The following is an 18379-nucleotide window of genomic DNA, read 5'->3' as shown; positions in this document are numbered from 1 at the left end:
GATTTAAGCCGCGCCTGAGTTGATACCATATGGAGAATTTCAAATAGAGTACGGTATGGTACTGAAAGAATTATTTAGATAAAAATTGTGTAAAAGCGTCAATTTATAATATCTTTCCGCAAATGAAATCATGAAAACATTGGAAATGAATTAGTAAAGATTGAATTATTTTTTCCTTCACATAACGTAGTCAAACCAATTGGATCATAAAATACACCAGATATGAGCCACAAAAAGTCTTATGGACTGTGTGATTTGAAATATCAAAGAGTTTAAGCAGTAATGGAGCGTTAATTATAGAGAAATACCAGGCGGAGGGGAGACAACCAGCAATGGGTGGCTTTAGTATTGGACAAAAAGGTAGGAAGAACCGTAGTAAAGAGAGCATGTAAATAATAATAAATTATAAGTAAAAGGTGAACCAACGAGCTTGGCCTTAGTTCAGGTCTACAATGCACCAAGAATTATTGGGAAGGAAAAGGCAACAGGGTATATAGTCATTTTTTAATTGATCATGTACACGAGTATATTGTCAATTACGGAAAATAACTGTGTGTTCCTGGCATTTTCCATGTGAACCTAAGCCTTTTGTGGTGCCTGAACAAGGGGTTCGAGATGATTAACTCCTGCGGAACCCCATTACTTTCTTCCCGAGGTCATTCTTTGTTCCATACTATTTTTGTAGTAAAATACTACTCAACCATCTCTTCCTTCAGCTACCGGGACGTTCTAATGCCCATACCAATAACTGTCAAATATTTTCCTCCAGGGAGACCCGCGATTCTATTCTCTGATTGTATATCCTATCGACTTCTACCCTATGATTTCCTGCTGGCAGGTGTCCCTGAACAATGACCAAGTTCGATGGTTCCGCTTTTACTTCTACAAATATTTGATGTCTCTTGCTCTATGTTTCTACCACCTTTTGTTCGGTGTTATAGCCATTCCTCGCCGACTCTCTCCTCCTCCGCTGTATATTACTCAATAACTCTCTAGTAGTCTTCAATATCCTTCCGTCTCACCTCTCACAACCCAAAAAAATCTATATTACTCTTGCCAATTCTCACTTTATATTCCCTAATTTTCCTGCTCTTATCATTATCTTAACATTTCACGTTCATATTCGGACCTTTCCTGCATCTTGTGTGTGGCTGCTGTCGATTTTGCGAGATGACTGCAGAAGCCTTGCCTCCCCAACTGCCAGACATGACGCGGCCTATTGGGCCAAGTCCTCTATTTGTCGGGACCTATTTTCATCATGGTGTCTGTACTTATATTCTTAGGATAAATAATTGAGGTTGTTTCCTATTGGCTTTCTCAACGGTGTTTTTAATGTTACACCATCACTTAATGGCCACCCCAAAGGACTCAGATGCTTTTGCAGCTGCCTCACTGAAGGACGGATGCTGCACATACTACCTTTCATTTGCAAATTCAAAGGGCTGGTGAGAGTAAATATCATTGCTATCACCAGTAACAGCTCTAGGGATCATTAAAATGCACAAACCCTTCCACCATGCTGAGGCTGTTGTCCTCGGGGAGGGAATCATCAATTAAGGAGTTACTTTTAAAAAAGTGTCCAATGGTTCATAGATTTTAAGAACAAAATTAACTTTTAAGCAGAAGTTAATTTCCAGCCAATGCTCATTTTTAAGGTAGATGAAAGCATTTCATAAAAACATAGTGCGTCCATGTTGATTTTGTTTGGAATTCATGGAAGAGGTAGAGGCATCCATTAGCATCTGGAAACCTTGCATTCCCCACCTGAGAAGAATATCATTTTTCCATAAGTCCACATCATTTATACAGCCATCTTCACCATCTCTAACAAGTCAAAAGCAAACCAAGAGTTACTGATGATGAATCATGTGATTATACACCCTTTTGTGCTATAATTACTGTATAGCCAATGATGACATGGATAACTGCCACAGCTTTTGGCACCATATTAGTTCCTATCATATCATCTGCACTGGTCCTGATATTCAAGTAGAAAGAATTTGCTTGCTATGTATTCTCAATTTTTTCATTGGTCAATTTTAAATCTTTCAGATATAGATTTTTTTCTTGATTTGTTCAACAGGATTTCCCCTTGCTTTTTAGAAATAATTTTCCATCGTCCCTTCTTCTGTCATAGTCTCACTTCAACATTCACCAAGGTGGTACAGATGATCAGATTCAGCTGATGCAATAAAAATACAATTAATGGAAAAGTAGTGGGATGCCGTTAAGAGAGAGGCACCAAGGCACCTTTCCCCCAAATTGGAAGATCCATAAAACCATAACAATGACTTCATCTTAGGAAAGATTTTTAACTACACTCATATAGAAGATGAATTCGGGATGAACTTAAATTACACGGAGGGTCCAACCCATATGAGTAGGACTCGCCAAAAACATCAAATCCCTCTATGTAAAATTAAATACAGCCAGCTACCATTACCTAGGCATTTTGAGAGGCTGTCAAGTGGCGAGATTCTATTCTTGCAAGGTAAGAAAGGAATAAGATTTCATGAAAAACTTGAAATGAATATTCTGTCAAAATCAATACATATTTTTCTTGATAAACATCGGTAGATTACTCCCGTGACTCCTTCCTTCAGATTAAAATTACATAATTATCTCACATTTGAATAGATAACTTCAGGATAAATCAGTAATGATTTACACTTACCTCATGCCAAACTACCTTCTCTGACCCCTACCCACACCAAAATTGGCAAAAAACTCTCCAGTCACATTAAGTTACTCATTCCCTGAGATTCCCTCCATTAACTCAGAGCATTATTGTCAACAAGTCTTACATTTTGTAATTACCAAATAACTTTTGATTTATCTCATGTACGCCTATGATTCATCCTCAATTGTTACATGCCATAGTGAGGAAAAAGTTAACATTTAACAGGTTGATTTAAACTGTCTAGAGTAGGAATGCATTTCAGTAAAATTTTTGTAATTCCTGTAAATCAATAAATGTACGTATATGCTCCACTAAGAATGGGAAAGGTTACGTAGACATCTTATTGTAGCAGAGTCAATATTGGATATATTGCAAATAATGCTAGGATGTGACATCATACTTTCAAAAATCCAATGTAGCCACTTTCCTTCTAGATATCCTCACCCACATAATGCTAGAATGCCCCAGCATTTCTTAATTCCTGAAAAAGGGGATAATAATTGTTTACCCTGAATTTTAAGAAATGTAAACCACCTGAGATCCTGCTAAGCAGATTCTATTGACTTCCCTAACAAATAGGCCAATATTCATGAATGGCAATGTCTACCAAAATAAATGTTTTAATATTTCAGATTTCATTTCACTTTATTGCTTCAACTTATATTAATAATTAACCATGACTATATATCTTTTACATTTTTAAGAAACCTCTTCTTGTCTTCTTGAAATTGCTGGCTTGCGACATACCAAGTTTTTTGCGGCTTTCTTATATTGGCTAATGGTACAGATATCTTCTCCTAATAAGAGAAATAAGATGAGATTAAAATTTGAAATGGTACACAAATTCACCCAATTACTCATGATAACTTTTTATTTTACTTTAATATAGCCCATCAATAAGAAATCAAATTAGTGCACTGATGTGCATGGTTTTCCAATAACATATATCAAACACTTCATTGGGTTTAGGAAAGGGAGAGGTACACCTGATGCCTTTGCAGTAATGAGATCACTGATCCAGAGGAATATAAAACACAATCAGGAAGTATTTGCCTGTTACGTAGATATTGAAAAGGCATTTGATAGAGTGAATTGGGATAAAACTCTTGAATATAGTGCGGAAAATAGGAATAAATTAGAAGCTAGCCCGCAACCTATGCATGTCTCAAACTGCTCAGGTGCAAGTGGGGAACGGATAGTCCAGATGGGCAGTGTTAGGGATAGGTGTAAGGCAGGGTTGTCCATTCTCACCGGTGCTGCTCAATGTATATGTGGAGGAAATGATTAAAGAAGCATGGGAATAACTAGAGGTTGGAATGTAAGTCAGTGGGGAATTTGTAAAATCAGTTAGGTTTGCTGATGACCAAGCTTTAGTTTGTCAGTCAGCCAAGGGGTTGCAAGCATCGCTGGGTGAATTGGAATTTCAGTGGGACAGGTATGGGATGAGAATCAATATTTATAAAACAAAGGTTATTCGATTTTCTAGAAAGGAAAAGGGTAAGCTAAAAATTAAAATAAAAGGGCAAAAACTAGAGTAGGTAGAATGGTTTACGTATCTCGGAAGTGTTTTGGACCAGCACGGTCAAACTAGTAAGGATTAACTTGAGAAGAATTGTACTAGGCTAAAGGCTTTCACAAGGAGGGAGGAGTTGATGACAGGGAGGTTGAGTAATGTGGTTGCTGAAGCAGGAGGTTTTGAAATGTGGGTGTGGAGAAGGATGGAGAAGATTAGGTGGACCAAAAGGAAAACAAATGAGGAAGTACTTGGTATGGTGGGCGAGGAGAAGGGTTTGTTGAGAGAAATCTTAAGGAGGCAGGGAAAATGGATGAAGCACATATTGATCCACAGTGGAATGTTGAGACTGTAGATAATAGAGGAGAGAATGTTATGCAAATGAGGAGAGGGCAGGAACAGGATAGGGATGATGGATGGGATGAAGGGAGGAAGGAAGTACACAGAGATGAAGAAGGAGTTGATGTTGAGAAGGCTGCTGGATTGTGTTTTGTTAGGAGTCAAAAAATATTTATTTGATAGTTGTGTCCATGCAAGACCTACCACAACCAGTAGATTATTTAATAATAATTATATACAGGGTGCAGCGTCAAAATCCAGACAAAATTCAATTTGAAATTCCTACCGTTTTATACCACTTGTAGAGGCTGCTGTTGGAGCTCGAATATGCTTGATGTATAATCTCAAAAACACTTGAAAAATCATAATCCAAAACAACCACAATGCTGAGAACAAGTGTGGAGTATAACCGAAGAGCATAGACTACTGATAGTAAACATGCTGATTGCTTGGCAACAGAAATAATTCAGGTTCTCAGGGTACCCAAAATCAACAGTATGTGATGTTATCGTTTAGTATAATAAGTTGGGAAAACAATTTATTGAAACATTTGCTGATATGGAACATGGCATGTTAAAACGGGTCTGCGAACGCTTCACACCGAGAATGGAGGACGTCATTCAAGCAAGAGGGGGATACATGGAATTAATTTGTTTATGATAATACAAAGAATTTAGAACAAAAAATTTTCATTTTTACAATAATAAAATGCTTGGAAAAATTGTTTATTTTGTCCAGTTTGTGGTTCTGGACCCTGTACTTCTTGCGAATTAAGTAACACTTAGAGCACTTATACTTTCCAGAGGAAACACCCCCTTTAAAAGGTTGGGGATTTACTACCTTAAGATACTAGTGATGTACATCCACTTATCTATGATTTAGTATGGATCAAATAAAAATGGATCTATCAAAACTAAAATTTACCCTTAAGTTATAAAGTTAATGATTACAAAAACTTCCTATATTCCCTCAAAGCTGGACTCAAAAATATAATGGAAGTGATTGCTTATTATGAAACTGAATCACCAGTGGTAGGGAAATTTCTGGTGTCTTAGAAGAGAGCAACATTCATTACTGATACAAATGAATTTCAAATTATATTTTTTAAGTATCAAAATTTTAAAAGCTAGTCCTAAAATTTGTAACTTTAAACTTATGTTAAATGTGCAACTGTGTGGCTTATTTCATTATAATACATACAAAGAGATTTCTTGGTAGCTACTACTCAACATCTAATCACTTAATTTTCAACTGAGAAACAGGTAAATAATTGTTAAACATATTTGATTCAAATCACCAATTATCCTTCACAATAATTCAAAATATTTGTATAAACACACAGCTCCAGATGAAAACTGGCAAAGACTGTACATTTTGTCACAAAAATGACAAATTTCATGAAACCAGAAATATCAGTGCACAAAATATCTGGGATATCCCACCATATGTATTTTAAATTATGCTTCTCTCCTGAGGATAACAGGATCAGCACTAAAAGCCTTCAGTAAAATACTTGTCAGAAGGACAACTTATAACTAGCATGGAGAGTACAGATTTTATAACTTCCAATGAATAAAGCTATGCATAGAGATGTTTCGTGAAATGCTGAAAATACCTGGGAATGGTTACATGGAAACTTTGAGGGCAGCATCACTGTATGAATTTTTTACTCTTTCTGATATTGATTCATAAACTCTCTATATGAATTTTAAGACTGTTAGTATGTGCACTCAAACATGTATTGCAAAAATCAATCCTACCCACTCAATGAAAATAATAGACGAGCACCCTTGGTCACTATATTCTGTCTGTTGCCCTAATGACATATTGAATCCTTGGGTTTTTGTTTTCAATTAACAGAATCATGGGTGGTACAACTTGGACACTGAATGTGTTAGGACATACCACAAACAAGAGAAGTCCATACATATGTTGCTAATATAATTGAACATCCAAAGTCTGAAGGACTTAAGGATGGAAGGACAGCAGACAATATTTACGGGTACATAATCATAGTTATACCCAAAGGTTGGTTTGATAGGCAAGGGTATAGTTATCCTAGTACTAAGTCTAATGGCATTTGGAATACATGCAAACTTGGTAAGGAGGCCAGTTCCCTTCCCTGTGCTGCCTATGGTTTCACAGGACGATATGGAACCCGAAAAATCACACGGGATGGGTGAAATTGAGGGTGCCCAGAGGCATGGACAACCACGATGATAATTTTGATAATAATAATTAACATATTCTTCTAACCTGCATTAAAAATGGATTCCACTGCATCTTTATATGTCTCCTTATCTTTATCACTAATGTTACATTTAAGAATCTCTTGGTCATCTTTGCCTTTCCACGTCAACAAATTACTGTAACTTTGCTCAGACACACTTCCCTCCCATTGATAAACTTCCATGTCTTCTCGTGTCTTCTCCTTCTCCCATGGCTCAACTTTCTGTAATATAAATTCATCCTAATTATTATATAATTAGTTTTTTCTTTGACTTGAATGTCCCACACCAAAATTTGGGATAAATTTGAATTAATCATCAACAGATTACACAGAAATTGTCAGCAATGAAATTTTTTCATCATTTTTTATAATCTACTCTAAGATAAAAATTAAAATCTCATAAAACTTAAAGCAATTCTCCAAATCACAATTAATATTTGTACTTGGTAATCAAGACATAATTGTAAATGGTTACTTTTATCTAGTTGGCAAAATAACATATATGATACACTGAATCGAATAAATAAATAATGTATTGATAAGACAAACTATCTGAAAATGAACCAACAACAAAATTGCGCAGTCAAAGTAAAATCACACCATGATGTCATGATATTTGTGGATTAACACATCACAACACTGAAAAAGCAAATAACCTTCAGCACCAAACAAAAATTATTCCATTTGAAAATGGTGAGCAATTTAAAGGAATACTCAGATATGATGTATACTACTACCTACCCATGACTCATGGAAAAGTGCAGTTAGAAGGTAATAAGCATAGTCCTGGTTCTGATTTTGAAGAGGGCAGCGGTCTGCCACCAAAGTCACCAAGTCTGTCGCTGGATCATAACGTTCTCCCACTAATCTTAGGAATTTATCCTTGGCATGAGAATCTAATGGCAAACTTCTAAGATGGAACTACATATGAAAGAAGAATGTGAATAAATTATCTATTTCATCATTAAAATACATATTTTAATGTCAACATCAGGAATTAATATTTTTTTTGGCATGCATGCTCATTTATTATTCATTTCAAATGACCAATCTGAATTACATGCCAACAAATTTTACAAGCACAGAGATGGTAGTTCAATATTAGTGTAAAAAAGGAACATTACTGTAATGCTGAATATAAATAATATTTAAATATTACTAAAAAAGTTATATAAGCAAAGGAATTTTTATTCTTTGTACCATTGATAAAACACAACAAATACAAACAATATGAGTAAAAAATAAATCACAATTTGGCTCTTCTAAAAATCAATGACATCGCAATAGCATCCAGTAAGTAGATATGTCTTTAATCTACACTTAAAGCCTTAAATTAGGATAAGATATATTCTAATAATGTATCATAAATTTTAGTTCCCATTCCAATTGGACTTTTTGGTTGGAAATATTAAACATACGCTACATAACATGAATGTGGTCCTTTTTTCTAGACCAGGGCTGATATATGTCACTAAATACAATTAATAATAGGATATTCTCTTAATTTGCATAGCTAAAATTAAATAATGAACTTGAGATAGTTAACTTCCTGATTGCTCTAAATATTGTTTTCCAGGATAGCCTACATTAATAACCCTCAGACATCAAATCAGAGTAATTTGGTACACATTTTGCAACATATTTCTATGCATGTGGAATATATATGTTTTTCAATGTTACAATTTCACTAAAATTCTACACACACAAACCAATTCATCAGAGAACCTTGTTTCTCAGTTTCAAACAAAATTTGTGTAATTTAAACCATGCCCAACATTGAAAATGTTAATAACCCTCAGACATCAAATCAGAGTAATTTGGTACACATTTTGCAACATATTTCTATGCATGAGGAATATATATGTTTTTCAATGCTACAATTTCACTAAAATTCTACACACACAAACCAATTCATCAGAGAACCTTGTTTCTCAGTTTCAAACAAAATTTGTGTAATTTAAACCATGCCCAACATTGAAAATGCAAAAGAGCTGGAAATCAGGAAGAATTTAAAAACGGGTCATTTGGTTAACGATTTATTGTTTGAATACCTCTCCCCAATCCTGCAAGTACCCCTTTCCTTCATGAAAAGACCCAACAAACCCCCCACTTCACTGTTAACAACCAATCACCTTTCCTGATGCTTAACACCCCTTTCCCCCTGCCCCATCAATGCCGATCGCAACCCCACTTTCTTTCCCCTCCTTCTCCCCCTCTTTCACCCACCCCTCCTCTCCCTCATGAATGGTATATAAATGGACTGTGACTTCATGAATTTGTACCTGATGATGACACTTGAGCATTGAAACTAGTTGTACGTGATTAAAGGACAGTGGAAAGATACATTGTATTCTACATTTAATTGCAAATGCATTATCTGTAGAGAACATTTTACCCAAGAAGATAAAATAACACTTAGCACTAACTTGATTATCACCGGAACCACTGCTTATGGACCGAACTCACAGAGAACCAAAGTTTTAAATATTTAGCATCATCTTTTAATTGAGAAGCCTCAAATATGCTATTCTAGTGATATTAATATTTAATTAAATTGATAAAAAACATAAAACTATGCTAGTGGAACCAGCTTATATCATTGAATCTATATAATCATTATCATTGTACGTGGAATATTCCATTGCATTGTATGTGCAATTCCAACATCAAAAAGAAGAGACATACCTTGAGAGTCACAATCCGTGAAAGAGGGTCACGGATTGATGGAGATGAGTGACAGTAAGTGCTGGTAGACACTTCTATGGGGAAATGGGCTTCCTGCTTTTCTTCCCCATCCAAACCTTTTGGCCAATCAGTGCAGAACTCTGCCAGAATACACAAAATTATTTAAAATGTGACGTTGTTGCTGATCTGACAAGAACATGCCGCAAAATATAAAATTGTTCTCTACTTCCTAAATTTGATTGTAAGTATAAAACATGCATGGATCATAATTTTTTAACGTTCTATAAAGGTAAAAATGACCATTATTTTGAAATTGAAAATTGATTAAACTTATTTCCAAATTTGAATCTGTATTTTGATGCTGTATTAATGCTTTTCATCATAATTTCAATTCACTGATACCTGATATGTAAAAGGACTTATTCAAAGAAGGAAATATTAATAACTATACTTGAAGACTAATTATTATATTCATTATGCCAAAAACTTAAAATCCCATTGAAAAATCTAATCATCTCTATAATGGGCTCATTATTATATTCATTAAGCTAATAGGAGCCTAAGCCACAAGCACACGACAGAGCACAGTGCCCAACTCAATGATGCATTGTTTGCCACTGCAATCAGTATTCTGTTAATTTGGTAGTGGGTTTTATACTAACTTGATTGATCAAAGAGTAGCTTTCTTGATACCCACACTACACCCACCTACCACATCACCTCAATGAGTTTTATAGGTAATTTAGGAGATATTACAAGAACTGTGATAAGAAATGAAACAAATTTTGCAAATTAACTATGGTACATAGCAAACAAATGAAAAACTAAGTCACTCCAGCTTATGGCCTGGATATACATTAAATTGCTGTGGCACGGCATTACAAGTTTTGCTTCATGTGGAGCGCTCAGGGCATTTTGTTTCCCTGGCACTGAATAGGGTATACTCTGGTTTAAATTAAATTTATTTCAAAGATATAAATATTTGAAATGAAATAACTTCTTCAAATCATGTATTAATGATCTGTGCACTCAAAAAATTAATAATAATTGAGTTGTTGGATTGAAATATAAAACAATGATTTAAGCTGAAGCTACAGTATTCATATTATTATAATTAGAGATTTCTTACCAATTACAAATGAAGATAGAATAAGCGTGATAGTTTTACAATATTACAGCATCATCTGGAAAATTTTTAAAGAGATCACATCCAGGAATATGAAGAGGAGCTTGGGTGGGCATGTGAAGATGGTCAGGAAATATATGCACATGAATGGCTCAAAATGCAATAGTAGCGGGAACAAATGATCCAATACAATTCTATAAAGAAACTGGGAATTGCACTAGGGGAATGAGCCATGAAGAGTGGAATGAGAGGGCAAATTAACCAGTGTGTGAAGGGGGGTGAGCAAGTAGAAATATAAAAATTTCCATTTCTTAGTTTTTTAGTATTTAAATATTAATGATAATAATATGAATATAGAAAGATAGTTCTAAAGCAGCTAATTCAAGCTAGTTTATTTAGAATGTTCCTACAACTTTTGCTATTCCTTTGAGGTATCGAAAATCATTGATTTCATCGCATTAAGGAATTCTATTTGCATCTGTATTGGAGCTAAAATAAAACTTAATCGTAAACGAAGAATTGCATCAAAATAAAATTATTTCTTTTCATTTTTTTAGCAATCATCATAAAACAATTGTTTGGAGTGTCTTATCTGATTGTCACAATTTACTACATATGTAAGTCCTCAACACCAATGAAAGAGAGTGTAGGCATGAGAAATGTGGATAGGTCCCAATATGGATGATAGCAAAATTTTCCCCCACACTGCCTGACTTTACGCATCAAAATTTCAACCTTTCCATATGAGCAATGCAAGAACCAAGCCAAGAACCGTTTCCAAGAACAATGCTGGCACGGAAATGCAAGTGATATGTAAAACATATAAAAAGTGATTCTAAAATAGTTCTGTTAGGTAGAATAATAATTGTAGCAAATTAAGAGAGAAATTTAAAGGTAGAACTCTGTACAAAATTAATACCTCCAGAATAAAATATGTCACTAACATTAGAAATACAATGACTCTAGGAATCAAGGTTCATTAAAGAATAACAGCAATGAGCATGGGCATGTGGTGCTATGGGAATAACCTTATTCTTAATGAAACAAAAACTCAGGCCATGATTTTCTCTGCAAAAACCTGTCATTCTGATAAAAGTACATCTCAGCCTATGTCAAATAACTGTAAAATTATTGATGAGTACAAATTTTTGGGAATATATTTTGATAAATACCTGAAATGGGACCTGCACATCATAAATCTAAGTAAAAAATTAAATTCTGTGTACTATCTTCTTTCAATTCTGAAACATACTGTTAGTATGGATGTTTTGAAAACGCTCTACTATGGTCTTTTTTATTCTCTTGTATCATACGGTATCATAATCTGGGGAAGTGGGTCATCAACTAAGTTAAATAAAATATTTATTATTCAAAAGAAATTGCTTAGGTCCATGTGCAATAAACCCTATAGAGCCCACTGCAGACCTCTCTTTCAAAGCCTTGGCATCTTAACTGTCCCTAGTGTTTTTATTTATAATTCGATAATTTTTGTAAAAAAGAACATGCATCTATTCCCATCAAATAATGGCACACACGCCTATGGGACTAGGACAAGAAATCATCTGTGTGTAGTGACTGCTAGCATGACAATGATGTCCAAGGGACCTCGTTCTCTGTGCATCCAAATATTCAACAGGCTTCCCATTAGTTTAAAAAATGAGAAATCGCTCTCTATTTTTAAAAATAAGTTATATATGTACTTAAATGAAAAATGTTTTTACAGTGTGAACGACTACTTCAATTCTGGGTAATTCCTAACTTTATATTGTGTAAATCCTTAACTATATGTGTAGGTGTAATTTTATTTTCTTTTCTCTGGCTAGTAATCCAGTTACTGTACTTCTTGACGTACCCTATACGATTACATAATTGTATGATATTTTGTACCATACTATGTACTTGTCAATTGGGGAAATAAAATTATTATTATTATTATTATGAGACTCAAATACTCACTTTTTAATGCTTCACATTGCTGCTTGATGGCTGGTGGTGTTAAGTGGAGAAAATTTGGTATTTTCATCAGTTCAGCATTAGCAAACTTCCCAGGGGAAGGTTTCTTCTTATGAGGGAAACCTTGATGTAGTGGAAGAGGCACAGTAGCTGGATGAAATGATCTAGGACCTGGCCAAACTGATGGCCAGTGCTGATCTACGGGCATCTTTTCACTCCTAATGTTGAAAACAAATTGAGATGCAAAAATATGATAACTGCATATAATACCTGTAATCCACACTTTGCATAAAAATAATTTTGAAGGGCTCACTATTTGTAGTTTACTGCAATACTGTGGTTTACTATATATAGTTTAGTATTAAAAAAAATTGATAGGAAATGTGAAACATTTATAAAGTAGTCTTGGCAGCATCAGAAAATTCATGAACAAGACTTAGTAATGATACAAAAAAATTACTGTTCTCTGGGTAATTTTCTAACAAAACTTCCTCAGCGTAACATCATGAAGCTATTCTCAAAATGAATACCAGTTATGCTCACTTAACCACAATTTTTTCCTCAAATGAAACTTAACTTTACATTAAACCATGTATCTGGATACCATCTCAGTTATTTGATCAGAGTTAAAATTACAGAAAAGTACAGAACAAAAACGCCCAAAAATATCGCGGAAATTTATTTTAAACAGTTATAATATATTATAACTCTACCCTGTTAGTATTATTCATTAGAAAAATCGGTAGAATGTTTACATCAATCAATCAATTAGTCCAAATATTGAAAAAATACCATGAAGATACACAATATCTAATACATGGTTATTTTATCCGTTTCTTCATATATTAGTAAGGTTATCTCCCCGTGAGATGTAGCAAAATTGACCCTTAAGAGCGTAATTGCTTTCGGCAAGCAATGGATTCATTAATTGGTCCTCAAATCCTAGACAGGAAACTCGAACACAATTTTGTAAGCAGTCCCATTACCGCCACCCTAGACTCTGTTGCCTTCAATATTTTCGGCAAAATTACTTGGTAGGTTGTAAATCTTGGAAAATAAATGAAACGCTTTTATAAACCACATGAAAAATGAAACAATATCACCCATGAAAATATCTCTTGAATAAAAATTCATTCCTGCCATCGCAGGTTTCGAACTTCAATCTCAATTGGCAATCTTGCATTCATGCAGTTACCCTGATTTGTTCACTGTCATTGGGGAATATAATTGGCAATTTCCAGTGTACCTTGGAGGCAGCGTCATTACTTTGCGTTGCTTCCTCCTCACCATCTGCACTTTCTTTTTCTGTTTTAGGTCCAATATCCGGAATTCTTCTGTAATAAATCGGCACCAATTAATATTCAAACAATTTTCATATCTAACCTCTGGTAAAAATATACTGGTTATTTACCCGTCTCAATTTCGTGGCCAGCCACATTAGAGGTTTGCCGGAGTAAAGGCGGCGAGATAAACATGTATCTGCAGCTTTGTAAGATGGTCATTCCACAGCATGTTTTGGATACTTGTAATTGGAAAAATACTTAGCCTGAGACTTAAATATCATCTTACAGAACATTGTCGCGAAAATTAATGTCTTCATGCATAATAAGAGAATCAAAAAACTTACCCATTGCTAACAGAAGTAGTGGATCTACAAAACAAGTGTGGATTGCGCCGTGAACATCGTAAAAACAAAAAATAAAAAACGACCAATGTACGGCAAAGAATGAATGAAGAAACGTTAAAATAAATCCCATTAAATAAGGTTTGAGATAATTATTGGCTGATTCGAGCTTATTGATTCTGAGATAAAGTCTTCAAAAATATGCTATTCGATGTCTTCATTTGATTTATTTTCAGTTTCTGATTTCGTCGCCTCAGAGCTCGGGTAACTTAAATGCTCTTGTTTAATATACTGTTGTCGCGGAATAAATATCTGGAATAATAATAAATATCAGAACAGATTGAAAATAATTTAATACTGATTATTTGTCAGTAACAGGCATACAACATACCAATCTTGTCACAACGATGTATAAAGATAATGAAAACAATATTACTATACACACTAGGATCAGCAACATAAAAGTACTGGCCAGCGCGGCAGTTTTTAAAAACATTTTGCCAACACCAGCAAATAGAAACACGATATATTTTGTCATTGGCAACTTTGAAAGCAAAACGGTATCTTCCGTTACTTCCATTATGTAGATGTATAACTTAAACTGCGAACAGACTCATTTTAATGCATTAATATTAATCAAATACAATTTTAATGGTAATTTTCAAGAAAATCCTGGGATAGGTAGAAACATTTAAAATTTTAAGTATTGTTGAAAAGTAACAATAAACAAACTTCTGCCTAAAATTCAACCTTTAAAAATTAAAAATGAGTTATTCTGCCTTTTTTCCTCGTATAAATAAGAGATTTACTTTAAATACTAATTTGGCATTTTTCTAAAACAGATAGCGCATAATTTTGGATATAAAGATGCATAACATCTGCCAACGACCATGAAAATATTATTTAGATATACTACCTAATTCTAAATGCACGATGATGGTCATTTACTTCCACGAAGAACCTTTAGAATAATCAAAAGCAAGCAAAATACAAAGACTCATCAAAATTCATAAACTCCATGTATCATTTTAATGCCTAAGCTACCAAAAATAGCTGGAATGAAAAAATTGCTATAGTATGGAATATTACTTAAAAACACAGGTTCATTTGGTTTGGCGCACTTCATACGTTAAAATAGGTTACTTCCGTCACCTTGATGGGCAAGCGGAACTAATTCCAGAAGTCAACAAAAAAATCGCCTTACTTCAAATGACGGTTATCACTCATTTTCTTGAAAACATGACAAATAAATGGTTCAAGCAGAGCCATTTTTACTCCTGAAAATGACTGGTAATCAGCGTGGCCAGACTTGAACTTCTATATAAGTTTGCAGTTCCTTTGAACTCAAGAGTATTGTAAAATTGGGTTTCTGAATAGGAGCAAATAACAAAATTATATGTACATGTATTTTACAAAAACACGATAAAAGAAATACCCGAGTGTAAAAATCGGAACTGTTTCTATCCATTAAGTTATCATCATGATTATCAGTCAACATGGAATCGCGAGTGGCTTCCCGGTTTATTCGAGGTGAGATCCGGTAGTTTTTTCTGTACATATAAATAATAGTTCCAATGCGCTTGTGACATATTACCGACCCTTCTATTTGCGTAAATGGCTGCAGTAATTAAAATAATTAATCGGAATCAGAGGCCCTGTAATCTTAGGGGAGAGAGGGAAAGACAAATGAGAGTTCCCTAGGCCAGTCCATAATAAATTATTTTACAGGTGCGAGCAAGTCAGGTAGTTGCCTAATGACTTATAAGCACGAGTGTCAAAAATTTATATTGTAGCCATTTCCGGTTATGCGTCTTCTTTTAATATATTTCACCCAAGGATAATTTGAAGTAGTCATTTTCCCCAAGCGCATCCCAGGGTGGCTGGAGGCTCCGGCAGTATTCGCAGCCGTTTAGTTGCGAGAAATGCAAGAACGCTTGGGTCCTCCAGCCTCTCCGGGGAGAAGTTGCAGGAATGCATTTTGTGATCCTTCTGTTGTTTGTAGTTGATTAAAATCACTTGGCTCTAATCTTCTGTATACTTACGATAGATATAGCAACAGGCAATTATGATTCCATGGGTTGTTTGTTACCATATAATAGTGTATGGATATAGACGTATTTTTTCACACAATATTTATAATTTTTACGCGCATATACATATATATATACACACACACAGATGTGCGGCATCTATACACGTTTAAGATAACTATGATGCCCGGTATCTATAAAAATTCATGATAACCAAGAAGTTCTGGGTGCTCGTTATCGATGGGAAAATATAGTATCTGGACGAATCAGTGGGCAGATTCCTCCCTCCATAACAACATCCTGCGGCAACATTTTGTCCTTAAATTGGCATAAGGCTTATAAGGGAGTATGGGACCACAATTTTCACAAAAAAGAAAATTATTCGGGTCAATGAATTGGTCTGATCAGGCTGCATACAGATCAGTTAATCTCCTCTCTTATTATAGTTAATGGCTTAAATTTCACGTCATAAAAATTCTGTTTAGAAGATATAAATGGAGTGATATCCTTATTTTTTTTAAATCTACTTTACTATATTTCAAAATAATTGACTGAAATTAATGTTTTTTTCCAGTCTAGGGCTGGATCCTCTTTCTTTTTTCTTAGGGTTACTGTTTATTGCTTTCATTTTCATTATACCAAGATTTACGCATGGATACCACTTTTATCCTTTGGCTCTTCCATTGGGATCCACAGCTTCTCCAGGAGAACTCTTTCCTAGAAGGACTACCAGGGAGACCCCAAAATTATTTGCTTACAATGAAGTCAGTCAGAGGCTGCAGCTGGATATTTTGACACAGAATGTATTTGAAGCCATTCAAAATCATGAAAACAACAATTTCTTTAAGAAAATTGGTTGAAATGTACCATGTGAACTGCAGTCATGTTAATAAATAAATTGTATAAATGAATATCTAATGAAAGTCCTTACCAGTGTCTTTTTTTATGTACTTCTTCACCAAGCAACATCACCCAACCATGTTCTTTAGCTCTGTCAACTTTCCTTTAGAGTGGACCATGATGATTGCAGTTTAATTTAGATAGACAAGCCAAGGATTTAGCTTTTGGTAGCTATGTATTCTTACATCTATCCATTGTCATCCGACTACTCTGGGAATCAAACACTTTTTACATGACAAATAGATATTTGAGTAGGCCAAACATTTCATTGACTAAACAAAAGCTATCAATGAAGATGATCATAACTTTGCTAAAAACATAACTATTTAATCTCAAAATATTGATTAGATGCAATGCACTTGTCCCAACTGTCTTTCCAGTCGAGCTTAAAATGAAAACACTCTGCTTTTCCACGTAAAAATTTATTTATTATTTTTTATGTGGAAAATCGGAGTGTTTTAAATTTAAGTTCAATATGAAGAATTTTCACCAAGCGATGCCAGAAACTTTTATTCTTTCCAGTCTTCAAAGACAAGCTCATAACCATTTTTGGCTGGCTTTTCAACAATGTTTCAGCAGCCTGCACCACTGGTTCTGATGATGAAAATACTTTCCATGGTGTTTCTTCACATTTGTAAACAGGAAAAAGTAGTACAGGGCTAAAACTATTATCTTTGACCAGAATCTGACATCAGTCCTGTGATTTCCAGCAAATTGCTATTGCAAATTAAGCTACTGAAGCCTCCATTAGCACTGTGAATTTCTAGGGGCTTTAAAGGAAAGAGATGTCTTGATGTATTACCATCCATGCAATGTCACAAGTAATCATATTCATGACTGTGGTGCATTGTGTCATAGTCCAGGAGGTTAAAGCCAATGATAAAACACAAACAGAATGGAGATGGAGGGATGTGGGTCCAATTCCCTGTCAAATCAAATGATTTTTACACTGAAATTTCACCACACTTCCCATTGATTTGCTTGAGAATACTAATTGTGATGGGTGGCCATGCATTGCCATGGTGCAGCATCTAGCCTGTTGCTTTGACTTGTCTGTTGCAACCTATATGGCATTGCAGAATTTTCAGTAAATTTCAATAGTATTCTCCATTAACAGTTGTTTTTGGGCACAACAAGGTGATGCCAGATTTCCTGAGTATAGATAAATGATATGACCATAAATTGCCCAGCAGAGGCCACCCCTCTGGTTTTATTTAATGGCATTGGTGATGGCACAGATTTCAACACACAAATTTGATGGACACTCTTGACCTTACTGTAACAAAACAACTTGAATTG

General features: G+C 34.7%; 1 protein-coding gene and 1 long non-coding RNA gene across 4 annotated transcripts; one reads left to right on the top strand and one right to left on the bottom strand.

The window, feature by feature from the left end:
* Position 1: 1 nt before the first annotated feature.
* On the top strand, positions 2–17007 carry LOC139692427 (uncharacterized). The gene is made up of 3 exons (XR_011701756.1): positions 2–53; positions 191–360; positions 16755–17007. It is a non-coding gene; the product is annotated as an uncharacterized lncRNA (long non-coding RNA).
* mRpS35 (mitochondrial ribosomal protein S35) lies at positions 3315–14598 on the bottom strand. 3 transcript variants are annotated; one of them, XM_071590042.1, is made up of 9 exons: positions 14542–14598; positions 14154–14462; positions 13938–14066; positions 13773–13860; positions 12530–12744; positions 9448–9587; positions 7504–7683; positions 6789–6984; positions 3315–3477 (listed from the first exon to the last, which is right to left on the bottom strand). In XM_071590042.1, exons 2-9 carry the CDS (start codon positions 14281–14283, stop codon positions 3380–3382), a joined length of 1176 nt encoding a protein of 391 aa, XP_071446143.1. In that variant the 5' UTR covers positions 14284–14462; positions 14542–14598; the 3' UTR covers positions 3315–3379. The 3 variants fall into 3 exon arrangements, with proteins under 3 accessions (XP_071446143.1, XP_071446144.1, XP_071446145.1); XM_071590043.1 differs by having other exon boundaries at positions 13938–14048; positions 14542–14597; XM_071590044.1 differs by lacking the exons at positions 14154–14462; positions 14542–14598 and having other exon boundaries at positions 13938–14067.
* Positions 17008–18379: the final 1372 nt, after the last annotated feature.

The sequence above is a fragment of the Hetaerina americana genome, unplaced genomic scaffold, assembly GCF_022747635.1.
Source record: "Hetaerina americana unplaced genomic scaffold, ioHetAmer1.1.p SCAF_4, whole genome shotgun sequence".
NCBI classification, from domain to species: Eukaryota; Metazoa; Arthropoda; class Insecta; order Odonata; family Calopterygidae; genus Hetaerina; species Hetaerina americana.
This window is presented reverse-complemented; position numbering and strand designations above follow the sequence as displayed.

Bases quoted from the DNA above. Each gene is read 5' to 3' on its own strand.
- mRpS35 (XM_071590042.1), bottom strand. From the start codon at position 14,283: ATGGGATTTATTTTAACGTTTCTTCATTCATTCTTTGCCGTACATTGG. The intron at 13,861-13,937 runs GTAAATAACCAG...GATTTATTACAG, and splicing joins TGGCCACGAAATTGAGACGG to AAGAATTCCGGATATTGGAC. The intron at 6,985-7,503 runs GTAGGTAGTAGT...TTTATATTACAG, and splicing joins CACTTTTCCATGAGTCATGG to AAAGTTGAGCCATGGGAGAA.